Below are 27,758 nucleotides of genomic sequence, written 5' to 3' on the forward strand. Positions count from 1 at the left end.
CCGGAGAGAAAGAGAAAGAGATCCCGTGGTCCCCGAAAATCTTACCCCTTTCGCTGGCCGAGCGACTACCGCGAACGTCTCGGCTATTAACGGTACTCGGCGCCGCGTCACCGATCTCCTCTAATTTGCCATCTTAGTGGCCTAATCAGGCCGCGAATATTTGAACTGGGCATCGGCACTTACAACATTTTGTATGACGAGAATGGGTAAAAGTTATAAAGATATATATTTGTAATGTATCCTATTTCTAGATTATAATTTTGTCGAATAGTGAATTTTTTTAATTCTATGTATAAGCTATGATACAATTGAGATTAATTCTATCGAATATTCCACATATAAACGCGAATATAATTGTATATATCGTAATAAATTCTATTGTTATTTTGGTGAATATTGTCCATATTATCTATACACGCGATTGCAAGCTAAACAGTCTTCAATTAGAGGATTCGGCCCATCCACGATATCGCCATCGGGTCCTGGTGTGTTATGTATGGTACATCTGCGGGACCTTGCGATGGCGTAGTCCATTTTCATAATCTCTGTTATTTCATCCCACGCATCATTGATGGAGTTTGATGCGAACGTGCAGATAAATTCTTTTGGTAAAAAAGCTATATCCTCGGACATCATTCCCCTTAAACCGTCCAATTCTTTGTACAGACGGAAGGATTTCTCAAGGGAGCTGGTACACTCCTTCGAATACCAACTCCTTAGTCGCTGCACATTTTCAAAGGCGCAATTGTATGCCGGGATGTATTCAGAGTTGTCATCATACCAAATTGAGCCTGGCGCTGCTGCTTGCTGGAGGTTATTCGCTGGAGAGTATCCATGGTTCGCGTCGTGCCACGATGCCGCTTTCATATACCTCAATTTTTCCATTTCAGGGGGTATGATATGCAAATCTTCCATATTATTAACCCTCGTTGTACCATCGACGATCTCCGTCAGCCATGCTTTCTTCTCCGCCCCTTTGACGTATACGAAACAAGCATTACCAACCATTTTTTTCACAATCTTCCTCACATCCTCGTGAGATTTGTTGCCCGCATTCCATGACATTCCGTGGTAATTGTGTATTAACCATACATTGGTAGCTCTACATTCAAGTGGTAAGCTTGCCAAATCATAGGGCGGCTTGAAAATGATGTAATCCAGATCCGACCCGTTTACATTCACGACTGCGACTTCCTTGGGTACAAACTTCATGTTATGACCGATAAAACATTGCACGTCTAGGATCATCGCCATGTTGAGGAGTGGGAATGTTGCGCTCGATTATATACTGACGGATTGTATGTGGAAGACTGACTATTCCATCTCCAGCACACCCGCTTTTACCCCCCTCGTGGATGTATTTTGTGGAAGTAGAGGGGGATCGCATAGTTCATTTAAGGCGCATAACTGCATGAAAATTCGAACTTGTTAAATTCTCCACCAAGGTATTTCATTTGCAGACGATTTTCCCTGGCCATGCTACATATTTCAGTCAGCTGACTGGATTCTTCTTGTAGAACTCTTACGATTCTCGGTGGGAAGAAGACGTTGTATTCTCCATCGATTGTCGCCAGAACACGTACCCCGAATTTTGTTTTGACCAGTCGTAACCCGATGACGTCATACACTCCCCCAATTTCGAGTTCCGACATCTTCTTGTTTGGCAGATTCTCCAGGCGGCTGACGTGGTTAACTTTTGCTGGATCCATCGCGTTTCGAGGTTATATCACGAGCGAGAACAGTTCACAATGAGAATACGATGAGAACAGAGTGACGATTACGATAGACGTACGCTTTATATACCACCCACCCCCACTACAATTTTTCGATTGGACAAGTCTCGACACGCATATGGTGCGAGGAATTTTTATGGGGACCACTCCCCCACTGTCTTAGATTGGTTTAAGTGCATTGTCATCATCATAAAGAGCAATTTCCTGGAATTTTTATAATAGATCTAGCGGGTGTTTACCCTATCCGATTTATGTGCGGCTTTCCGGCGCCAAATAAGTCTCGACAAGAATTATTTTGCGTGCGTGCGTGCATGTGTGTGTTTGTGTGTGTGTGTGTGTGTGTGTGTCAAATCCTATGGAGATAGCCGCCGAAAATGACCGGGGGGGGGGGGGGGGGGGGCGTGAGAGAGGGTGCGCCGTGAGTCGCGGGGGGGGGGGCTAGGGGGGAGCTAGGGGGGAGCTAGGGGGGAGCGCCGCCATCTTTGGATTAGAACTCTCATATATACACTACTCCAACTCTTCACCCATCAATTTTTCGAATTGCTGTCCAACCACTCTGGTTCCTCAATCGATACTAATTTCCCGCTGGCCTGTCCCAACGTTGGTGTTGCCTGCTCCCGAATATGTTTGATGCGATTCAACGTATTTTCAATGATTTTGATATTTATGCGCAGCTGTTTCAACTCCTCGTTGTGATTATGCGCAAAACTCTCAAAATTTGATTGGAAAGTATCCACAATATCCACAGCCTTGGACTCTATAGCAGTATTGAGAACTTTTAGGAAACAGCGTCGGTGGAGTGCTGCGGATCAGCTATGTTACACAATCGTTTACCATCCAAATCAAACTGATTGTCGTTGGTGGTTTTGAATCCAACACCCAGAGGCCCTCGAATAAATCTTTTACCTCCACAACGCTCCGAATGTCGCCCGAATATGTCTATGCTCATCACTGGACGGTCACTGAACAAATGATGATTCTATGTTTACACGCCGCTAATAAACGATTCCAGCCTCACGCAACTCCTCAATAATGGAGACTATTTCGTTGGAATGGCTGGTATTGCCTGCAGCCTGTGACGTCATGAGCACAGCCGGAGACGATCTACAATTTCATTTGGATTATCCCAGTAGACGTAATCGATATCTTGCCCCTCCTTTCGCGCAATCTTATAGTCGGGTAAGCCTTTACCTGATTTTTTCGGTGAGCCAACGTGTTGTGCAATGAAATTTCTATACTTTGCACTTTTTGAATAATGTCGCAGGCTTCCATCGGCTCGGTAACGTTTTCGATGAGCATTTGTCGTTACAATTTTTATATAATTATTCTTGTCCGCGTCATTTGCAACCGATGCATCGGGTGATTTTTTAAACAGTAATTTGAGTAATCCAGGTGTTCTCTCATAACCTTTATCCCCCACATTAATCAGAATATCAGTGAAATTGATCGGTGTATCACCAATCATCATACCGTTTGTCAACTTTCAAACACGGTATGTGGTATCCAAATCCCTCTTTTTACTTGAGCTGAACATTTTCGAATATTGTGCCGTGGAATCCGTTGTTTTCTTTACCGGTGAACTTCTAGTGGAAATTTCACCAAACTTCAGTGTTTTATCATTTGCATCCATGAAATTCCCCTCATCCATATCCTCATCCTCCTCCTCCTCATCATCATCATCATCATCCCCGGTACTTTCGTCAGCTTTTTCTTTTTCTTTTTTCATTGTGACATCCGGTAGTTCCGTTTTAATTTCACGTTTAATATGCTGCTGCTGCTGTCTTGAGGTATCAACCAATTTTTGCAACGGTGTTACTTAAGGCTCGAATACCTTTCCCATAACCTGTTCGGTCGTGTCCTTGTCCAACTTGAGCATTTTATGCTTCCGCCGTATGACATCGGATGCTTTTGATATTTCACTCAATGTATCGCTATGCTTACGAATCTTGGCACTCTCCATGTTGCAGGCTCAACGGTTGCAACGAAACTGTGCAAGTTTACGTTAGTTTATGCTTATAAAGCAGTCAAACTCCTTCCTTTATCGCCCCCCATTGATTTCGCTAACCTTGTCAATTACGGTAAAACTGTAATTGTCATCATTCCAGCATGCCGAGCACAATTCTTTTAATTGCTGATACGTCAGTAGTACAGCAAGGGGGGTTCCGAGTACAAACACCTTCTTTACCGACCGAGCCGCTCCCCGCAGCCCACCAAGCCGCTCCGCGCAGCTCTGACTCAAACCCTTTTTCGCTCCACGTAGCCCAGACGCAAACCCTTTTTCGCGATGACGTCACAGTCTGCCGTACCGAAGGTCAAAACCGTGCAACCTTACCGACAGTTCGAAGGTCAAAATTCCGCGATAACGTCACAGTCTGCTGTATCGAAGGTCTGTAGTGCTCGCCTGCCGCCACTCCGAATTCCTTTCCCAATATCACTGATGTGTAACATCAACCACCCCCACATTCCTTTTCCACGTTATCAACCACGTGACATTCCAAAATTAATGGTTCCGAGAATCGTGTTTCACTTATTCGGATGTCGGTTTGATATCAACCACGTGACATTTTTTGGCTTGTAACTGCCGTGTGAACTCTACAATGAGTATTTGGACGGGTTCAGACCGGAGTGCAAGGTCGGCCGATAGCTGCGGTACATTCAGAGCCAAGGATCTGCGGTGTTGGGTTACTATCGCCCTGGGAATGCCAAAAGGTGCGCGCGCATACACAAACGTAAATCTGTAACATCTGACCAGGTTCACCGTTCGTATAAAATAGGTTAGCACGTGAAACTTGTACATCAGTCAGACTGCTATTCTTGTGAGGCGAAAACCTTAAAATCATCATGATACGTAATGACGAAGAAGTAATTATCGGATTTAGCAACGCGACGCCAGAGTTCTCGCTACAAGATCTTCGGTGGCTCGTTGAGTCTGTCCGGAGAGCTCGTGTGCAACCGCACAGACTACACAGGATATATTTTCAGGACAAAACGTTGATCCTGACTTTTCAAAAATGGCAAAACGAAGTAATTGCAGTATTATCGGACATTGAACCGGATGACGATGATGGCGAAGCCGATTTGATCAAGTGTCGTCAGATCAACGAGGAGTAAGAAACAAACCGAACCGTACACATCTAATGTTACCCACACAATCGAAGACACACACACACACACACACACACACACACACACACACACACACACACACACACACACACACACACACACACACACTGCGTCGACTCTCGCTTAATTTGTACACACCGTACCTGGACAACGTGTGCAGCGTCTCCAATTATTCTACGTTGCATAACCTTTATGAAAATTGTATACATTGTTTGACGAAGCTTCTTTATTTTATATCATTTTATTTTATACAATTTAATGGTACGACGTTCTGTATTGAATGAAAAAATATATGTATTTATCACTCAACGCAAAACCATCCTGTCCACCTCAAACTCGACAAATTGTTGGTAACAGCAATTCGACTTTTACAATCTGAGAAAGTGTCAATTTGAACACCGATGAGCAAAGACGAAGGTTTTCTAAGCTACGTTTTGAACCTCGTAACTGTAACGTGAACAGTACGATGAGATTTCAGCGGACTCAGTCAACGACAGAGTGCAAGGTCGACCAACATCTGAGTTAGCGTACGTTTAAAGCCGCAGGTCCTACGGAGTTGGGTTACTATCGCTCTTGGAATGCAAAACATGACGACGTTGGTGTACAGATTAGTCGAGAATGAGATGCAAGGTTGAGGTGTTTTATGCAGTTTAGATTTCGTTTGGCAAGTTTTTTATTAATTTTATAAAAAAGTATTAAATATAATATATATACATTCGGTTTCTCAACAAAAATTTTGCGAAAGGCTTCAACGATTGGAGAAAAGATGAGAATTGTCACAACGATCGGACTCTTGAAAGCGCTCGCGGAAAAAATTCAAACGTCTTCAGAAAACGGATGGAGGTACGCGGTCGACGAAAATAATACTCGGAATCTGTTCTATGCGACGTTGAATTCTGGAAGTTTCTGAAATAAACTCTCAACTAATAGGATAGAGGTTCTGAATTGAAAACGGATCGTGAAACTATGACTATAAGTTCTGGTATTTATTTATTTATTGAAATTAAAAATCTGTTTAGTAACTTGAATGTATTAAAATATTGTCGAAGACAAAAAAGGTTTGTACATTGTGTGACTATAATGATCTGGTACTTATCTAAAGAAATTAAAAATCTGTTTCGTAACTTAAATGTATTAAAATATTGTCGAAGACAAAAAAGGTTTGTACATTGTGTGACTATAATGATCTGGTACTTATCTGAAGAAATTAAAAATCTGTTTCGTAACTTAAATGTATTAAAATATTGTCGAAGACAAAAAAGGTTTGTACATTGTGTGACTATAATGATCTGGTACTTATCTAAAGAAATTAAAAATCTGTTCCGTAACTTAAATGTATTAAAATATTATCAAAGACAAAAAAAAAGGTCTGTACATTGCGAACTACAGCATCAAGTCGTGAAACAAAGACTATATGATCTCATACTTATTTATTTAACGGAATTAAAAAATCTGTCTCGTGGAGCCATATATCCCGTGATTCGTCGTAACTTAAATGTGTTAAAATAATAATAACTAACACAAAAAAAAGGTCTGCACACCGTGAACTACAGCATCAAGTCGTGAAACAAAGACTATATGATCTGATACTTATTTATTTAACGGAATTAAAAAATCTGTCTCGTGGAGCCATATATCCCCTGATTCGTCGTAACTTAAATGTGTTAAAATAATAATAACTAACACAAAAAAAAGGTCTGCACACCGTGAACTACAGCATCAAGTCGTGAAACTATGACTAGATGCGCACAGTTTGAATTAGTATCTGACATTTTGTTCAATTTTTACCACGATGGTGAACCGAAATCCATCAAATCAATGACTTCAACTCTTTTCACTCAGAATTTTCCAAACTTTTTACGTCAACTGTTGAAGCTGCAGCGACACGCGTTCCGTTGTGAAATTTTTTTTCAAAAAAACCCTGTTTATCCCACAACTGTGACATTATTCGTATATTACTGTATGATACACTACTACTATTAAACTGTCTGTCGTTGGTTGATCATTAAAAGAGATTTGAAACAAAGAAAAGACATATTTCATGTACTTTCTAAAAAAATTCAACAAACCCAGAATCGTGAAAATTTGCAAATTGTATATTTACATGCTCTCATGGACGCGAGTTACGTAAGACATCGTCTGGGTAATGGACCACCACAGTCCGCCGTTGGGTTCATCTTCAGACTTGCTCTTTATCGGTATAGCCCACGCATACTTTGAAAAGATATCAATGACTGTGAGCATATACTTGTAGCCTTTGTTTCGTCCAGCGTATGACGTCATATCAACAAGATCCGCCCGCCAGGTCTCGTCGATGCCGCGCACGTCGACGCGGGTGATTCCGGCGTGCAGACCTTTTTTTGTCTTCGTTCTTCCATTAAAAATCTGTCTCGTGGAGCCATATATCTCCAGATTCGTCGTAAGTCAAGTGTATTGAAATATAATCAAAGACGAAAAAGGTCTGCACGCCGTGAACTGCAGCATCCAGTCGTGAAACTATGACTATGAGATCGTGTAGTTGTTCCTCCTGGAGCCGTGTCTCGATCTGACGGTGTATATATATGCGACGTATGTTCGGTAGATCCGGTTCCGGAAACATCACATCCTGTGGTGCCGGCTCCGGACTTGGTGGCAAGTTGAATACATTGGGAACCATGATCTGAGGAAGAAAAAAAGGGTATATTCAGAAAAATTGAAGATGTTTTAGTAGTCAAAGAATGTTAAGCTGAGAAACAAATTCGAAAGCTATTGAGCTGAGTTTGGAGATTTATGAGTAGTTGAATATGTTTTTAAAATCACTTGAAGTTTCCTCAATACTTTGAAATATATATCTAATTTTTTTTGAACAAAAGAAGTGAATGAGTGTAATAAATTGAAAAAAATTTACGTTAGGTAGCAATTTGTATAAGGACTTACCGTTTCTTTTCTGACAAAGCATATAGTCGAAGACGCAAGACACTTTACACAACTTGAGTTTGACTGCCAATGAGCTGGTCCGGGACTGAAAATTTGAAGATGTTTCAGTAGTTGAAAAATGTTCAGGTGAGAAACAAATTCGAAAGCTATTAAGCTGAGTTTGGAGATTCATGAGTAGTTGAATATGTTTTTAAAATCACTTGAAGTTTCCTCAATACTTTGAAATATATATCTAATTTTTTTTCGAACAAAAGAAGTGAATGAGTGTAATAATTTGAAAAAAATTTACGTTAGGTAGCAATTTGTATAAGATCTTACCGTTTCTTTTCTGACAAAGTATATAGTCGAAGACGCAAGACACTTTACACCACTTAAGTTCGACTGCCAATGAGCTGGTCCAGGACTTGCAGTCTTATATAACGAACCCTTGTGATGGAGCTGGAACATTTCTAATGAAATGTAACAGTTTATATCCTCTCGTAGGAACATGCCGGGGATTATTTAGATGAATACAAAATTTATCATGCAGCGTAGCCCGCCTTATGCGCTTGGCTTTCTTATCGGCAGCAGTGCTCAAATTACGCGATCATGCTCTTCATATGCACTGTCGCCGAGCCCGGCGAGAGGCCGTGTGAGCAGTCTCAATACTGCTTCCAGGCGTAACGCACGTCTAATTTAATATAATATAACGTTAACACTTCCTTTTACCATTTTTTGTTATCAATCATCATTCAATTCTCTGTTTGAATAAACATATAAATACCTATATAATCGTTGCGCAATATTTGCATGACAAATTTGGCGATCCTGCCAGGATCCGGTTTAAACCAACGAACGCGGCGCGCGTATCAAACGGCCGGATCATAGTGACGAATTTTGGAAGTGAGTGCATAAGCCCAATAAATTCACGCGCGAACCTTCGGCTACGCGTTTATAAGTGATTATTACGAATTGTACCTAGCAAGGGATAGAGTGAAAGGCCGCCTTGCGTAGACAATCAAGGACTGCGTGTAGACCGCTTGATAACCAGGGACTGAGTGTAGACCGCCTGATTCTACACTGGACAATTCCTATAGTGAACTTGTGTATTTATTGGAAAGGAAGCAAGTATAAAATTCTGCACTCCTTAGATACAATAAACTTCGCGTTTAAACCATCTAAGTGAAGTAAAGTGAGAATAAGGACATCGAGACTCGAACCGCTCTTATATTCTTGCCCCCGGTGCCTGTCAGAGACTCCAGGACATCGAAGCCTCGTACCGACGGCTACCACGATCTTCGAGTGTGATGCTTCACACCTCAATTTGGCTACTCCTAGCGTAAGTACAAGCATTTTGTTACTTACTCGAGTCACCATAAACTTATCGAAGGACAAATCGTGATCGAAACTAAGAATTTGATGGTCAAACTTGAATCATTCAAATAAATGAAGTCAAAGCTTGACTCAAGGTAAATTTAAAAAAATAAATTCACAATGGACGTGAACGAAAACAATGACCGGAGATCGGCAGTACCTCCCACTATTGTTGAGACTGCAGAAGATGGACAATCCGTCACTTCTGAATCCCGGTTTGAAGAGAGATTTTGGGATTTGACAAACCAAATGACTCAGCTTGCGAATAGGCTACAAGAAGCCACCGAACGTAATGATTTAACTGCAATGGGCAGATACCGTCTTGGTCTAGAGCAATCAAACGGAGAGAGGTTAACTGCGCCTCAACTTGCTCGCCGCGAAGATTTGCCTATAAAAGAGGTTACCCGTTTTATTCAATTGAGAAATCAAGAACGCCGTGAACACGACTTCATTCGTCGCAATAATGTAGAAATAAATCGAAACTCTGAAACAGTTCCGCGTCCCGAAGACACGCTTGAAAGCGTCACCAACCAAATGTTTCAGGAAATGCAACAACCGAATAACCAATTAACCGAAGAAAACCGTCAAGAGGAAGCTCTTACAAATAGTAATACCAATCGAGAAGCAATCAATAACTATTATCGCTTAACAACTAGCGATGATCCGAATGTTTCTAATATTTTGAAACCGCCCGGAAACCATACCGGAGCGATACCGCGAATTCAACTAGATACCGCGCGTCTCGTTGAATCGGAGGTGGAAGGTCCTTCTCAGATAGCTCCCTCAATCGTAACAAACCCACCACGTTACTCGGCATTATACGGGCTCGCTCAAAACCGATTGCTGCCACCGACGCCGCGCATCAATGAGGTGGGCTCCCCAGCCAATTCAGACTCGGACCATCAAGGTATAAATGCGATGCCAATACCGACCCTTCACCAAAATCGCTCATTAGAAAACGACCGATTCTCCACCGCGCGAGCCAATGTAAACCATGATATCTTGTCGGATACGGATTCGACACTGCAACGCGTTCTCGAGGAAAGCCGACGCTTATCACGGATGCCGAACGTACGCCTTACACCAAGGCCTAGTCCACAGTGGCCCAATGGTCCGACGGATTACGAAATCCCACGAGGTACTGGTAGCAATACCCGTAACAACGTCCCGCGTCGTCGTCTAGAACAGCAAGAAGAGGATGAACTTCGAAGAGCCTTGGAAATGTCTGCTACTTTACCACATCGTCGTCCGGACACTGTGACGTTCAGTATGTCCCAGTTGCTGAGTGATCCCGAAGCTTTACGCCAACAGCAAGAGATAATGAGAAACATTGAGGAACTTGCGCGAAGAAACCAAACAAGAATTCAACTACCGGCAACTGCGCCACCCCGAGACGTGTTTCCCCCTCGGAATCCAAGAGACCCAGGCCCGTATGCACGAACGGAAGCTTACTTGAATGATGTCAGCCTACGCCCCGATGCTGCCGGAAGATACCCCGGAGAACCAAATCGCCCAGCGGACGAGCCCTATGCGATCCAAGATTTCCTACCCGCGTTTCAAGCCATCAAGATGATTGATTGCAGACTGGAAGGAAAAGCAGGCGAAGACGTACACGCTTGGATCATGCAAGTAAAAGCCGCCGATATGGTAGTTATGCGAACCCAACGTTTCCCGTTTTTGAGCATGGTAATCAGCTTGAAGACAGGAGGAGCTCTTCAGAAGACCATCAACCAGAGGAGACCTCGTACAATCCCAACTTTACTCGAAGTCATAAGATCAGCCGTTATTGTCGAGAAAAGTGCCACCACATTGGAAATGGAGCTTGGCAGAACAGGCCAAAAGGGCGACACTGTGGACGCCTACAATCTCAAATTCAATAAGATCTACCAAGACCTCGTAGCTGCCTTCTCGAATCAACAACTACGAGCGAACATCGATCCTAATCTTCAAGACCTCGAAAATAGAGTGTGCCAGTACTATCTGTACGGACTTAATCCGAGGATATTCCATCAAGTCAAAAACCGTCAGTACTTCAAGTTACTAGAAGCCCAGAAGGCCGCGAAAGAAGCCGAAGGCGAGGAATTGAATTTCCGAATGCATCAATAACAGCTGATGAACAGTAACGACACAGCCTCGAAACCCACGTTTTGGAACAAGTCCCAAATTTACGGGCCAGGCAGCGCATCAGATACGCGAAGATTCCAGGTACAACAAAGAACCTCGACGAACTCGCCAAGGTCAACTCCTCGACCACCAGCGTCTGTCCACCATCACGATGAAGCGGAACAAGATGAAGATAAAGAACTCCAGAGATGTGAATGCCACACCTGTAACACACATCGGACCGCCCATAAACAAGCAGTATGTCATAATTGCGGAACCAGAGGACACTACAGCCGGAACTGCTACGCTCCGCGCCGACCACAGAACGACCAACGCCCTAATACTAACGGCAATAAGCGAGAAGCAAATTTTCAAAACGCCAGCCTCAAAGACAAACCGCCCAACGACCAAGTCAATTGCACGTCAGAGGAACTCCAGTCAGAGGAAGAGGAAATAAAGGGACAGGAGGACGAACTAGCGGACGAGTGCCAACAGGAGCCCGTGTATGTTCAGTTTCACAGGGGTTACTACAGTGTACTGTCATAAAAATTTGGAGAAACAAAGCAAGGAGTAGCCCTTATGGTCGATACAGGTGCATCAATAAACCTCATAAAACGGAAGGTTATTTATCCATCGGATAAACAAATTTGTCCAATTATCAAACGCAAAATTTCCTTTAAGACTGGCAAAGCGCTAAATTCCGCGAATGAAATTGCTGTACTAACTCACATGGGGCTAAAGGACGAATTCGTCATTATACCAGACGATTATCTGCCTGAGGAAGAAGATGGAATCATGGGAAACCCGTTTATGAGGAGGCGAGATTTCCAGTTGAATGCCTCGACGCTCACCCTGAAGAACAAGATACACCACCTTAGTAGCGACCGAAAAATTCGATTTAAACCAAATTCGGTGAACAAAATTGCCATCGATACCGACGAAAAGAATCTCGATCTCATGTTACGCATGGTTTATAAAGATGGAATGCCTATGGAAAATATCCCGGTGCAGATTGTACACACGAACAATCATGGTACGGCTTATGGAATCATCACCACCGCTGAAGACGAAGACATCGAGCTCGGACTGGAGAACGTCCAAGTCCACCGAGTAAAGAGTATGTCGACCCCGGGTGTATGGCAACAACCACGTGATGAAAGAGAGCAGGCGCTCCAACATACTGTCGACTTGAAACACCTACCGGAGGAGTACCAGAAAGAAATTTGGAGTATTCTTCAGGATTTCAGCGATATCTTTGCCTTACAGGAGGAAGACATGGTCAATGGAACTTCAATGACTGAACATCGCATTGAGTTGTCAGATCCTCAACGCATTGTAAATGTGAAAAGTTTCCGTGCTCCACAGCTGCACCAGCAGGTTGTAAAAGAGGGAGTTGAGAAAATGTTGAAACAAGGAATAATAACGGAATCCGAGTCGCCATACAACTCGCCAGTTTGGGTTGTACCCAAAAAACCGGGCCCCGACGGAAAGCCCAAGTATAGAATTGTGATCGATTTCAGGAAGATTAATGAACTTACCGTTCAGGATTCTTATCCGATACCAATAATCGAGGATTTACTCGATCACATGGGAAGGGCCAAGTTCTTTACTACTGTCCACATGGCCGCAGGATTCCACCAGATCAACATGGCTACTGACTCCAAGAAATACACTGCCTTCTCAACCCCCGACGGGCATTTCGAATACCAACGAATGCCTTTCGGATTACAGAACGCTCCTGCGACCTTCCAACGCATGATGAACGATGCGCTGAGAGGATTGAATCAGAAGATCTGTTGCGTCTACATTGATGACGTAATAATTTTTGGTGAAACGGAGGAAGAACACCATCGAAATGTAAGAACCGTATTTCAGCGTTTAAGACAATGTAACTTGAAACTCCAGCCAGAGAAGTGCGCCTTCATGAAAACTGAAGTGAGATACCTCGGATATGTCATCACTGACGAAGGAAGCAAACCTGATCCGGAAAAGACCAGAGCGATACAACAATTACCCGTTCCAGTCAACGTTAAGACGATTCGATCCTTCCTTGGTTTGACGGGGTATTACCGAGAGTTCATACAAAACTATTCAATGTTAGCGAAACCATTGACAAGGTTAACAAGAAAGGACACCCCATGGGATTGGTCAGCAGCCTGCCAAGAAGCCATCAAAACCCTGAAAGAAAAGTTGGTCACACCACCGATACTTGTGAGATCAGACCCAGCTAAACAATACGTCGTAACCACCGACGCGTCAATCGATGGAATTGGAGCGGTACTATCTCAAGACGGCCACCCCATATATTTCTTATCTCGAACCCTGAATGATGCGGAAAGGAATTACAGCACGACGGAGAAGGAGATGCTTGCTGTTGTATGGGCCGTCAAGAGACTTAGAGTATATTTGCTCAATACACCGGATAAACCCTTCATCATCCGCACCGATCATCGTGCACTCGTATGGCTGAAAAATTGCGTAGACCCCAGTCAACGCCTGCTGCGTTGGAGACTAAGATTGGAGGAATACTCATTCCTGATAGAACATGTTTCGGGAAAAAGTAACGTAGTAGCGGATGAGTTATCTAGAGTCTTTCGCACAAAGGAAGAGATCTTCGGAAAACTCACCGAATTGGAAAAGGGACTATACGAAATCACACCCATTGATAGGAATCCCAAGTGGGTCCACCATATTGCCGCACGCCACATTGACATCGAGAGATTATCACTCACAACAGGCAGAACAAAATCTCACATCAAACTCGTTCCCAACCGAAATCGAAAAGGGGAGGACGGCAAATGGGTGAAGATTACCCTAGAAGAAAAGGATGCCTCTGACAACACCCTGATTATACCAAAGAATCAGACTGATAGACGTGAGAAACTCAGAAACTACATTCATCCGAAAAGGTACGAAAAGATATACTTCTGGATTGACCCTAAGAAAACCACCAAAGAAGAAACCAATTCGATCATTGAAGATCTCAAGAGGATACGTCAGGACTCAGGTGCAGACATAACATTTTGCTTGACAGGAAAGGATGTGCCTAACAAACAGCAACAGAAAGAAATCATGGCCAGCGCTCACAACGACATCAATGGACACTTCGGCCTAGCAAAAACAATTGACCGAGTAAAAGAAACCGCCGTATGGTCACGTATGGAGAATGATATCAATTCCTTTATCCAGGCATGCCCCACGTGTCAGATGTATAAAAAGGAAAGGATACAAATGAAATCACCCGCTATTCTTTTCGAAACCTTTGCTGAAAAACCTAACGATCAAATTTCAATAGATATCGTCGGACCTCTGGTCGAATCTTGGAATAAACACCGATATATCCTCACGATGCAGGATTCAATAACTAAATTCATTAAATGTGCCCCACTTACGAACAAAACCGCGACAGAAGTTATCAAGGCTCTATCAGAGTACTGGATAGGTAACTTCGGGTGCCCCAAAGTAATCCTGACGGACATGGGAAAGGAGTTTTGTAACGAGCTGACCGATTCCATTTTTGAACACTATAATATCAAACATATCACCACAACTGCATATCACCCGCAGTCGAACGGCTCTATAGAACGAATGCATAGTGTCTTGAAAGACTATATTCGAACTGCCTGCAAAGAGAGAATACACACTTGGGACAAGGTTTCAATAGAAATGGCACGTGCCTATAACACTTCCGTTCATCAATCAACAGGTGAAACGCCTCACAACCTCATGTTCTGTCACGAAGCCAACAATCCTGACGGTTTCCGCGAAAACCGATTGGAAACCGTGATTAGTAAGAAAATGTTGTGGATACGAAAATGGGAGGAACGGTTCGAGAAAGCTCTGGTCTGGCTTACCAAATCCAGAGAGAAGAACCAAAAACAAGTGGACCAAGGAACACGACGACAAACTCCTTTATATCAAGTGGGAGATAAAGTGATGATCAAGAACCATACGCGACAGAACGCCTTGGAAAGGATTTGGAATGGACCATTCGTCGTCGTCGAGATCAACGAACAAAAAGGAAATATCACTTACAAGAAAACCGCGGATGATTCCACAGCGTCTTATTGGAAGACTCATCTGAATAATACCAAACCGTACTACGAATACGACACCGGACCAAGGGAAAACGATCCAATCCCTAGAATTAAACTCAAACTGGTTCAGGGTAACGATTGGATCTCCACGGAATAGAGTCTTAGTTTCTTTTGTTATAGGTGTAGCAGTCTGTCCCTAGCCTACTTCGATGTCTCAGTTATCAATGGGACTTTACTCCAGGAGGAAGTGGGCAAAGTATACATGTACCAGGAAAGATGGAAGATATTCCAATCCATTGACGCAAGTGGGTTCACCAAACCATTACTCGACATTCACGACAAACTCGGAGGCCTCCAGACGATACGGGATACCTATCTGGACCATTGGAACCCTGGTCAGCGATCCCTCGCCCAGTCCGCCCTGAACGCTTTAGATTTAGAATTTGCCCGCGCCTCGTCACACAAGAATATTTTGGAAGTCATTTTAGACTTGGGTGCGCCTATTCTTTAAATGACGCGCCGCCCCTCTAAATTAAGGGAATCTCAATCCCACGGAACCAAAACAAGTACTCCGAAAGCGCTCGCGTCGAGCGATGTTACTTACGAAGCCTCGCGCGAAGCTGAGGCGGTATTTGGAAAACACGTCCTTCTGACGGGTCTGGCAAATGAAATGTATCCCCTAAGGAAATGTTATCTCACGCCAAACATCAGACCGAAAAGAGGAATGTTTAACTTTTTAGGAACAATCCAAAAATCAATCTATGGAACTGCTGACGCGGATGATTTGGAAATAATTAATGGGAATCTAGCCTCACTGAAAAATGTAACGGACACTCTAAATCTTGTGGTAACCAAGTCCTTGCACATCAATCAAGTCCAAATTAATATCTTGAATACAAATCAGCTCAAACTTAAACACTCTTTGGAAACTGTATGGGGACAATTAGAATCATTAAAAATAAAAGGTAACGAAACGCTTGCTTATCAGGAATACATGGAAGCTATAACTCTAAGTTTATTTGAAATTAAGGAACTGCAAAGACTGATCGACCTGGTAATGACTGCCGTGCAATTAGGAAGGCATGGTATCATCGATAACACCCTTTTTACTCCAAAGGAGCTTATGACAGCTCTTCAAGCTTTCGACGCCAATGACAAAAAGACACTAATACCTATTAAAGAGGAAAATTACGAGAAGTTTATTAAAATAAGTGATTTAACTATAACCACAGATAAAGGCAAACTTATCTATATACTCACAGTGCCTTACTTAGAAAAGGAACCTTGGGTAATAATTCAGAATACCCCGGTACCCGTAAGAATAAATCACACTTATGTAACGCTTAACCCAACATATGCTTTGAAATTAGTACGTAAGAATTTTATAAGAGAAGTCACATTTTCTCAACTGAAACAGATAACCGATTATTTCATTGGTGATTACCGCGATGTGGGACATCACAACGATACTATTAAACTTTTGTGAGAAAATAACTGATCCCATACCACGAGGATGCACCCTGAGTCGTTTTCTCGTCACAGATATTGCTTACATAAGAACGCAGGGATCACAAATAATCTTACCTTCGAAGCCAATTGAGGTAACCATAACATGCGCTTCAATGCAGACTTTTATTATTCAAATCACCAAGCCATCCCTGATAACCACGAATCAGAGCTGCGAACTTCAAACTTTGAAAACGCGAGTCAAATTAATCGTAGAACATATGACTTCTCAATTAACAGAAATACATGCAGATACCATTTCCCCGCTAAACAAATTTGTAACAGGCCGGGAAATTGTATTGCATCACGTGATTAACTTGGATACCCTCAAGGATCAAGGACAAGCCATTTTAGACCTTGAGAGTGTCCTCGCGAATATCGAAGCGACCCTTCGGGTCAACAATACATGGGCTAACTTCAAAGGTATAGGGATCCCATCAATAGCTGCCGTTTCTGGAACGATATCCGTCTTGTCTATTCTACTCTTGCTGTGGAAATTTAATATGCCAACCTATATCTCGGCGTTCGCCGGATATTGTTGCCAAAGGAATCCCTCTGCTTTGGAAGTAGTAGAACGAAGGAAATTAAAACGCAGGATTGAGACACAGGCTAAAAGTAACGAAAGAATCCTACGAGAAATCAGAAGCCGCAGAGACGCGCCTTTGTCTTTGTCGGGGGATGTGATGGAGCTGGAACATTTCTAATGAGATGTAACAGTTAATATCCTCTCGTAGGAACATGCCGGGGATTATTTAGATGAATACAAAATTTATCATGCAGCGTAGCCCGCCTTATGCGCTTGGCTTTCTTATCGGCAGCAGTGCTCAAATTACGCGATTATGCACTTCATATCCACTGTCGCCGAGCCCGGCGAGAGGCCGTGTGAGCAGTCTCAATACTGCTTCCAGGCGTAACGCACGTCTAATTCAATATAATATAACGTTAACACTTCCTTTTACCATTTTTTGTTATCAATCATCATTCAATTCTCTGTTTGAATAAACATATAAATACCTATATAATCGTTGCGCAATATTTGCATGACACCCTTGTGTTTATGTTTTGCAAACGTAAAAAATGTGATATCGTAGGGTGGTCCCCATGTTCACCGAATGTCGTTATCTTGATTCATGTAATTGTTCTGGTGCGTACCGCTCCACGCATCCGAACAGTCTCGCTCGTTGGACAAATCATCGTTATTAACAGTAGAAATTCAAAAATGGATAAAAGTCTGAAGTCAAAATATACGGCTTCTTAACAGAATTTTCCGTAACGGTCGTACTTGGTTATATGATAGATGTTTGACTCACTTTCAGATCAGAACTCACATACTTTTCCGATACTGCATAATCTGTCAGGTTACGATTCGCATTTTCTGACTCAAGCATTGGAACCTAAATTCACAGTCAAATTACTTACCAAGCAAAACTATGTTGTTCACTACCGCGTTTTGAAACTATGCTTAAAATTAGGCTTAAAATTACTCAAAATACACAGAGTTCTCAAATTCAGACAAACCCCGTGGCTCAAAAAATACATAGATTTGAATACCGATTTGCGCAAAAAATCTCACAACGAATTCGAGAAAAATTTTTACAAACTGATGAACAACGCAGTTTTTGGCAAAACAATGGAAAATGTTAGGAAGTATAGAGATGTCAGGCTGATCACGAAATGGGATGGAAGATACGGTGCTAGAGCTACCATAGCCAAACCCAATTTTCACAGCTGCACCGTTTTCGGCAAAGATATAATTGTCGTTGAAATGAGTAAGACGAAAGTCAAATTGAATAAACCATTGTATGCAGGTTTCTCTATCATGGATCTTTCAAAATCCTTTATTCACAATTTCCCTTATAATTACGTTGAAACGATATATGAACATCAGACAAAATTAATGTATACCGACGCGGTTGGTTTAATGTACCACTTCACCGCCCCCCGATATTTGAGAATTTTGATCTAGAGACATAGGAAACTTTATACCATCATACCGTAGCACTGAGCTGAAATGCGGGGTGTGTATGTGAAGACACCACCTCGTAGTGGTACGTACTTGTTAATATTCACAGTCAAATTGATTATTTCGATCAACGGTCAACCAGAGTCTTTGTCTTAGAAATTTACCACTTTGGACAATACTTCTGGTATTTAGAGTTCCAAATCGAATCCATTTTTGAATTTCCAAGACAAAGACTGTGGTTGACCGTTGATCGAAATAATCAATTTGACTGTAAATATCAACAAGTACGTACCACTACGAGGTGGTGTCTTCACATACACACCCCGCATTTCAGCTCAGTGCTACGGTATGATGGTATAAAGTTTCCTATGTCTCTAGATCAAAATTCTCAAATATCGGGGGGCGGTGAAGTGGTACATTAAACCAACCGCGTCGGTATACATTAATTTTGTCTGATGTTCAAATATCGTTTCAACGTAATTATAAGGGAAATTGTGAATAACGGATTTTGAAAGATCCATGATAGAGAAACCTGCATACAATGGTTTATTCAATTTGACTTTCGTCTTACTCATTTCAACGACAATTATATCTTTGCCGAAAACGGTGCAGCTGTGAAAATTGGGTTTGGCTATGGTAGCTCTAGCACCGTATCTTCCATCCTATTTCGTGATCAGCCTGACATCTCTATACTTCCTAACATTTTCCATTGTTTTGCCAAAAACTGCGTTGTTCATCAGTTTGTAAAAATTTTTCTCGAATTCGTTGTGAGATTTTTTGCGCAAATCGGTATTCAAATCTATGTATTTTTTGAGCCACGGGGTTTGTCTGAATTTGAGAACTCTGTGTATTTTGAGTAATTTTAAGCCTAATTTTAAGCATTGTTTCAAAACGCGGTAGTGAACAACATAGTTTTGCTTGGTAAGTAATTTGACTGTCAATTTAGGTTCCAATGCTTTAGTCAGAAAATGCGAATCGTAACCTGACAGATTGTGCAGTATCGGAAAAGTATGTGAGTTCTGATCTGAAAGTGAGTCAAACATCTATCATATAACCAAGTACGACCGTTACGGAAAATTCTGTTAAGAAGCCGTATATTTTGACTTCAGACTTTTATCCATTTTTGAATTTCCACTGTTAATAACGATGATTTGTTCAACGAGCGAGACTGTTCGGATGCGTGGAGCGGTACGCACCAGAACAATTACATGAATCAAGATAACGACATTCGGTGAACATGGGGACCACCCTACGATATCACATTTTTTACGTTTGCAAAACATAAACACAAGGGTTCGTTATATAAGACTGCAAGTCCTGGACCAGCTCATTGGCAGTCAAACTCAAGTGGTGTAAAATGTCTTGCGTCTTCGACTATATACTTTGTCAGAAAAGAAACGGTAAGTCCTTATACAAATTGCTACCTAACGTAAATTTTTTTCAATTTATTACACTCATTCACTTCTTTTGTTCGAAAAAAAATTAGATATATATTTCAAAGTATTGAGGAAACTTCAAGTGATTTTAAAAACATATTCAACTACTCATAAATCTCCAAACTCAGCTTAATAGCTTTCGAATTTGTTTTGTATCGTGCCTACACGGCAGAGTTACTTGTATTGGGATACGTTTATGTGATCACGTGTGACAGACACCTTCAAATCTGTTCAGAACTCGAAAACAATGGCTACCTGACATGCGCAGTACGGTAAGTCGGAGAAACGCCGGGTCAACACGTGCTGGCACAGCCAGTTGCTTGATACGCGTGAGCCAGACAGCACTCAGGCTCCTCTCCAATTTGGTGAGCCTATAATTCGAATCTCTGATTTGAACTGACGCTAAGTCGTATTTGTCACGATGGTCGTGTTGATACATAACTGAGACAATGCCACTGCGGCATAAGAGGGTCGACACTCGTCGTCACTCCATGACATAGCGCCTCTCGGCCATTCAAATAGCGCCTCTCGGCCATAAAGATAGAGCCTCTCGGCCATTAAAGGAGCGCCTCTCGGCCGTTCCATCTCTCTCTTGTATTCCCACTGGGGAATTAATTATCGCCTTGATAATTATCGTGTAACTAGCTTTCACGCTAGCATCTTGTAAGGCGGTTGAGCTCACCCCTATTGTGTCTTCACTCGAAGCGTCACAATTCTCTCTCTAGATACATCCAGTGCACACATCCACTCATAAATCTAACATTCATTCACATACATTGTACACGATTTCGAGGAGGTTTTTACTCAGTTCCTGCTGAGTTTTTCCTCCTCTGGGGTAATAAACCATCCTTGATTGACCCCCAAACCGAGTGGATTTATTTAAAATACCTAACCTTGCCCATATTGATAATTGTAATAAGTATTTATTTCAAGATGAAAGGGAAGTACGGGAATTAATCCTGGTGGTCAATTTCCGACAAAACATTTGGTGCCTCCTGTGAGGTATGAACCCACGACCCCTGGTTTACGAGTGTCAAGTGAATCTACAACAGATCGAAGGTCAACTGCAGTACGACGCCACCGCCTGCCACCAGCATCGTGGGACGCAATAAGACAAGAGATAAGTTCCAACATTAACTTACTATCAACAGGAAATAATATTATTCGATCATACATTCATTTATTTAACCTGTGCAATAATTGTCACCGCGTGTGCAATTGTTTATTTCGTTATTTGTTAATCAAATTCTAAATATTCAAATTTTCTTCCAAATCACATCAGTGATTCTCATATTATATTATTACTATATAAAACTATCCCAAAATGGACGCCAAAAACATTCCCTTGAGCACAAAACGCGAGACACTTGCTAAGAAAATAGAAACAATCCGAAGGGAATTCGAAGACGAAACAGCTAATCATGCAGTAACAAATTTGCGCTTTAATAAATTGGCAGAATGGTTTAAAATCTATGACAAACTTGCCGACAAGCTTGAAATGACAAGGCCCGAGGACCCAGAGGTAGTTCTCGCTGAAGAATTACGCACAAATTATTACGAACTCTCCAGTAAAATATTACATGCCAATCAAGCAAGAGCCGCGGCTGAAGACTTGCTCAACAAGGGTACACTCAATAACTCAACCAATAATAACACAACGACTGATACACACCGTCGTGCTAAACTCCCCACGACTGAAATACCCAAGTTTGACGGGAATTTTGAAAATTGGCTTTCTTTTAAAAACAAGTTCCAGACTATGATGGAAAAACGTGAAGACGTTGAAGATATTGACAAATTCATATACCTCCGCGGAGCATTGCACGGCACAGCATCACACAAACTCTCGCTTTTCGATGCAAGCGCAGAAAACTATCAAAGGGCTTGGGCTCTTTTAACTGATACTTATCAGAAGGAACGTCCGCTAGCATATAAACATTACGATGCTCTCTTGCATCTCAATCCCATATCTAATCCGACCAATGAAAATCTTACTAAACTCATAGACGAAGCTCGCCAACACTTGAATTGTTTAGATACATTAAAGGCAAAACCGACCGAGGCATTTGTGGTGCGCATACTTGAACTTAAATTACCAATAGAAATTAGAGATAAATGGGAGGAGACCTTTGACGATGACAATATTCTTCCAACCTTTGAACTCTTTAGTAAATTCGTGACAAAAACAGCCTTCCGGCTTAGCTCACGCAAACCAGAATCACACACTAACTCATTCAAACGACGACGTGATCAAACTGGCAACCCTCGCAAATACCAAAGGACCGAACACACAACACGAGCACTTGTAACATCAATCTCTAGCACCTGTGCTCATTGCAAAGGTTCTCATCCTCTTTACAAATGTCCTTACTTTAACACACTGACAGTTGATCAACGAGTTAAATTCGTCAAATCAGCTCGACTCTGCCAAAACTGCATGCGGAACCACAAGGGGGCCTGTACCTCTATTAGATGCAAGACCTGTAACAAATTCCATCACACCATGTTACATTATCCACGAAACACAATTAATGAACACACTGGTACCAATACACAAAGAATCCAAACACCTGCTACTGCAGCCGCCGACAAGAGCGCGACAACCTGACTAGCCGCACACACTCTCGCAACGATCCTACGAACACCGCGATTCCAACTCATGATAAGCGCGCTCATACAGCTGCGCGACTCATCTGGTAAATTCATACAAGCTCGTGCTTTACTTGACACTTGTGCAACAGCCAATTTCATTACGGAAAATCTAACACTGAAATTAAAACTTCCAATGCAGACTTGCTCACTTCCCATCGGGGCAGTTAATGGAATGCAAACTTTCTCTAAACACCTTGTTCAAGTAACTTGTAAATCTCTCGATAATAAATTCAAAAGACCAATAACATTCTTAACAGTTAACCAAATCGCAGACATAAGTCCAAGTGAGACCTTCCCGCGCGACAAAATTCACTTACCTAAAAACATTAAATTGGCTGATCCTCAATTTCACATACCACAAACAGTAGACGTGCTCATTGGATCGGGAATCACTCTATCTCTCCTGTCCATTGGACAAATCAACCTTTCACGAAACGATTGCGACCTAATCATACAAAAAACACAACTAGGCTGGATCGTTGCTGGGGGAATTAACGACGACAATAACTTGCAACCTGTATCCTGTCAACTGACAGATTTGTCGAGTCAATTAACTAGGTTCTGGACGATTGAAGACGCGGGCCCAAGGGGTTCCAGATCCCTAGACAATTCCCTATGTGAACAACATTACCAACAATACACGACTCGTAACGCAGAAGGACGTTACGTTGTTCAACTGCCTTTCCGCATTGAAGACGTAGATTTTGGAAACTCGAAGAATCAAGCTTATCGACGATTTCTGTCCTTGCAAAGAAGGCTAAATGCTGACGCGCAGCTCAAGGCTGAATACTACAAGGTCATGCAGGAATATATTGACCTTGGTCACATGGTGCACGTCCTAGATGACCATGAACCCGGGTATTACATGCCTCACCATCCAGTGATTAAGGCTTCCAGCACCACTACCAAGGTGCGCGTCGTGTTTGACGCTTCTGCCAAATCCGAGAAGGGTATCTCCCTGAACGACGTCTTGTTGACCGGACCCACTATCCAAGACAACCTCTTCACTATTCTCCTACGTTTCCGTGTTTACGTCTATGCTATGACCTCAGATATTGCGCAGATGTATCGCCAAATCTGTGTTCACTCTGATCATCACAAATTCCAACGAATCCTCTACTATCATAACAACACTATCAGCACTTACGAACTCCGTCGAGTTACCTTCGGTGTCTCTGCTGCACCATTTCTAGCGACACGTACAGTGAATCGACTTGCTGACGATGAAGCTCACAATTTTCCGAAGGCTTCTCAAGTCTTGAAACGAGACTTTTATGTCGACAATCTCTTAACTGGAGCCAACTCCCTGACTGAAATCCTCCAATTGCGTGATGAGATCATTCAACTCGTAAGAAAGGGAGGTTTCGAGCTTAGACAATGGGCGTCCAATCATCAACATGCCCTTGACAACCTTGACGAAAGAACCCTGGACTTGGATGGTGCAATCAATAACGATCCAATCTCGAAAACTCTTGGAATTGCGTGGAATTCACTCACCGATAGCTTCATCTACACTGTCAGTCCAATTGATGCCTCTCAAAAAATAACTAAACGAACAATTCTCTCCGATATCGCGAAAATCTTCGATCCCATTGGTCTGCTGGGTCCGGTGGTACTAGCTGCAAAAACCATCATCCAACAGTGTTGGAAATCTAAGGTCCATTGGGACGAGGCAGTGCCACAAGAACTGCACACTCGCTGGCTCAAATTTGCGGAACAGCTACCATCCATCAGGGACTTTTCTATCGAGCGCAATCTCATACTTCCTAATCCAACTGAGATTGAGCTACACGGCTTCTGCGACGCAAGCCAGGTTGGCTATGGTGCTTGTCTATATGTAAGATCAACGAACCAACAGGGACAAATGATTGTCCGGTTGGCGTGCTCAAAAACGAGAGTCGCCCCAATCAAGGATATGACTATTCCGAAGCTAGAACTGTGTGGTGCACAGCTACTCTCACGCTTGTATCGAGACGCACTACCGGCCTTTGATTTCCCTATATCGCAAACTATCTTCTGGTCTGACTCTACTATTGTCCTCCAATGGCTCAAAAGATCGCCCGAGTCTCTCAAGGTCTTTGAAGCCAATCGCGTCACAGAAATCCAGTCTCTTGGAGACAAAATCGAATGGAGACATGTCCGTACCAAGGACAATCCGGCTGATTGCTTATCCAGAGGTCAACTCCCCTCTGAGTTCCTGACCAATCAAATGTGGTTCGAGGGCCCTTCATGGCTCACACAAAACCATGATAAGTGGCCCACTCCCATTCAATTGACCCCATCGGAACTTCCCGGTGTTAGGAAGAACACCTGTTTGTCATCCACCACCTTGGATATCTTTCAACGTTTTTCTTCTTACTCAACTCTCGTGAATTCTCTCGCTTATTGTCTGCGCATGCGCAACTCCAGTGAATTTAAACACAAACTCTTGAGCGTGGAGGAGAGAGCGTTGACTGAACTAAGAATCCTAACTCTGATTCAAAATGAACATTTCCACGACGAAATTGAACAGATCAAGGAAACTGGCGAGACGAAAAACCTACGACTTCGATGTCTCAATCCATTTCTCGACCAACAGGGTCTGCTTCGAGTTGGCGGACGTCTGAAACACGCACCTATCTCTTTCACCAAAAAACACCCGATTCTGTTGCCTTCTCATCATCATGTCACTGATCTAATCATTCGTGAGACTCATAAGAATGCATTCCATTCCGGTATCCAGAGCACACTCTCAAATCTTCGACACCGATTCTGGCTGCTAGATGGAAAGGGGCAAGTACGACGAATTGTCCGACGATGTGTCGAATGTGTTCGACATCGTCCCGTGTTACTGCACGGAAAGATGGCAGACCTGCCCAGTGCACGAGTTACGGATTCAGCCGCATTCTCACATGCGGGTGTAGATTGTTTCGGACCCTTATTCATCAAAGAACGAAAATTCAGAAATCGAACCAAGATCAAGGTATACGGGTGTGTATTCGTTTGCATGGCGACAAAGGCCGTACATCTCGAAATCGTAAGCGATCTGACCACCGACGGGTTCCTGGGTGCCTTCGGAAGGTTCATTGGACGTCGAGGTGTCCCGTCTCATGTTTATTCGGACAACGGTACCAATTTTGTGGGCGCGAATAACCAACTACGAGAACTTTACTCCTTATTCACCTCCCAATCGCATCATAACCAAGTAAACGAGTATGCTGTGAGGAAAAACATTACTTGGCACTTCAACCCTCCACTTTCTCCTCACTTTGGGGGCATTTGGGAGGCGGCTGTAAAGTCATTTAAGCATCACTTCAAACGAGTGGTGAAGGAACAACTTCTTACCTTTGAGGAATTAAATTCCTTAGCCATACAAATTGAATCCGTACTTAATTCTCGACCTCTGTGCTCATTATCTAGTGATCCTAACGATCCTATTGCACTGACACCTGCCCATATCTTAATAGGACGTCCTCTCACCATGCTACCTGAAGATGATTTTTCTGATGTCCCAGATAACCGACTCAGCGTGTGGCAATTCATTACCAAGGCCAGACAGGACTTTTGGAAGCGCTGGTACTTGGAGTATCTCCACGAGCTCCAAATCCGCTAGAAATGGCATTCTTCCCAGGGTGAACTCACAACCAACCAGATAGTACTACTCATGGACAAAAACCAACCGTGTATGCGGTGGCAATTGGGGGTGGTGGTCGAAATCCATCCAGGGGATGATGGAGTGGCACGAGTCGCCACTGTCAGAACAGCACAAGGGTTGTTCAAACGAAACGTCACTTTGTTGTGTCCCTTACCAATTAATTCTTAACAAATATCTGTGAATTTGATAAACTGTATCTCACATTAAATCGTACAATACCATGATCACACATTACATTGCTCACTCATTCGCAACGGGGGGAGTGTGTATCGTGCCTACACGGCAGAGTTACTTGTATTGGGATACGCTTATGTGATCACGTGTGACAGACACCTTCAAATCTGTTCAGAACTCGAAAACAATGGCTACCTGACATGCGCAGTACGGTAAGTCGGAGAAACGCCGGGTCAACACGTGCTGGCACAGCCAGTTGCTTGATACGCGTGAGCCAGACAGCACTCAGGCTCCTCTCCAATTTGGTGAGCCTATAATTCGAATCTCTGATTTGAACTGACGCTAAGTCGTATTTGTCACGATGGTCGTGTTGATACATGACTGAGACAATGCCACTGCGGCATAAGAGGGTCGACACTCGTCGTCACTCCATGACATAGCGCCTCTCGGCCATTCAAATAGCGCCTCTCGGCCATAAAGATAGAGCCTCTCGGCCATTAAAGGAGCGCCTCTCGGCCGTTCCATCTCTCTCTTGTATTCCCACTGGGGAATTAATTATCGCCTTGATAATTATCGTGTAACTAGCTTTCACGCTAGCATCTTGTAAGGCGGTTGAGCTCACCCCTATTGTGTCGTCACTCGAAGCGTCACAATTCTCTCTCTAGATACATCCAGTGCACACATCCACTCATAAATCTAACATTCATTCACATACATTGGACACGATTTCGAGGAGGTTTTTACTCAGTTCCTGCTGAGTTTTTCCTCCTCTGGGGTAATAAACCATCCTTGATTGACCCCCAAACCGAGTGGATTTATTTAAAATACCTAACCTTGCCCATATTAATAATTGTTATAAGTATTTATTTCAAGATGAAAGGGAAGTACGGGAATTAATCCTGGTGGTCAATTTCCGACAAAACATGTTTCTCACCTGAACATTTTTCAGCTACTGAAACATCTTCAAATTTTCAGTCCCGGACCAGCTCATTGGCAGTCAAACTCAAGTTGTGTAAAGTGTCTTGCGTCTTCGACTATATGCTTTGTCAGAAAAGAAACGGTAAGTCCTTATACAAATTGCTACCTAACGTAAATTTTTTTCAATTTATCACACTCATTCACTTC

The 27,758-nt window shown here is 42.7% G+C and overlaps 3 protein-coding genes across 3 annotated transcripts; all 3 read left to right on the plus strand.

The window, feature by feature from the left end:
* Positions 1–8,952: 8,952 nt before the first annotated feature.
* Positions 8,953–16,754, plus strand: LOC138190367 (uncharacterized). The gene is made up of 2 exons (XM_069133149.1): positions 8,953–9,093; positions 15,449–16,754. The coding sequence occupies exon 2, from the start codon at positions 15,780–15,782 to the stop codon at positions 16,752–16,754; it is 975 nt and encodes a 324-aa protein (XP_068989250.1). The 5' UTR covers positions 8,953–9,093; positions 15,449–15,779.
* Positions 16,755–21,497: 4,743 nt separating this feature from the next.
* Positions 21,498–22,781, plus strand: LOC138190368 (uncharacterized). The gene has a single exon (XM_069133150.1). It carries the CDS (start codon positions 21,498–21,500, stop codon positions 22,779–22,781), a length of 1,284 nt encoding a protein of 427 aa, XP_068989251.1.
* A 51-nt stretch (positions 22,782–22,832) lies between these two features.
* Positions 22,833–26,918, plus strand: LOC124212229 (uncharacterized). Its single transcript, XM_046612108.2, has 2 exons — positions 22,833–26,129; positions 26,272–26,918. Exons 1-2 carry the CDS (start codon positions 22,833–22,835, stop codon positions 26,458–26,460), a joined length of 3,486 nt encoding a protein of 1,161 aa, XP_046468064.2. The 3' UTR covers positions 26,461–26,918.
* Positions 26,919–27,758: the final 840 nt, after the last annotated feature.

Source organism: Neodiprion pinetum, chromosome 2 (assembly GCF_021155775.2).
Source record: "Neodiprion pinetum isolate iyNeoPine1 chromosome 2, iyNeoPine1.2, whole genome shotgun sequence".
Classification (NCBI taxonomy): domain Eukaryota; kingdom Metazoa; phylum Arthropoda; class Insecta; order Hymenoptera; family Diprionidae; genus Neodiprion; species Neodiprion pinetum.

What these genes read in the sequence shown, in the direction of transcription:
- LOC138190367 (XM_069133149.1), top strand. Translation starts at nt 15,780, where the DNA reads ATGACGCGCCGCCCCTCTAAATTAAGGGAATCTCAATCCCACGGAACC.
- LOC138190368 (XM_069133150.1), top strand. Translation starts at nt 21,498, where the DNA reads ATGGACGCCAAAAACATTCCCTTGAGCACAAAACGCGAGACACTTGCT.
- LOC124212229 (XM_046612108.2), top strand. Translation starts at nt 22,833, where the DNA reads ATGATAAGCGCGCTCATACAGCTGCGCGACTCATCTGGTAAATTCATA. An exon ending in AGCATCACTTCAAACGAGTG is followed by an intron (nt 26,130 to 26,271) that starts GTGAAGGAACAA and finishes ATATCTTAATAG; the next exon opens with GACGTCCTCTCACCATGCTA.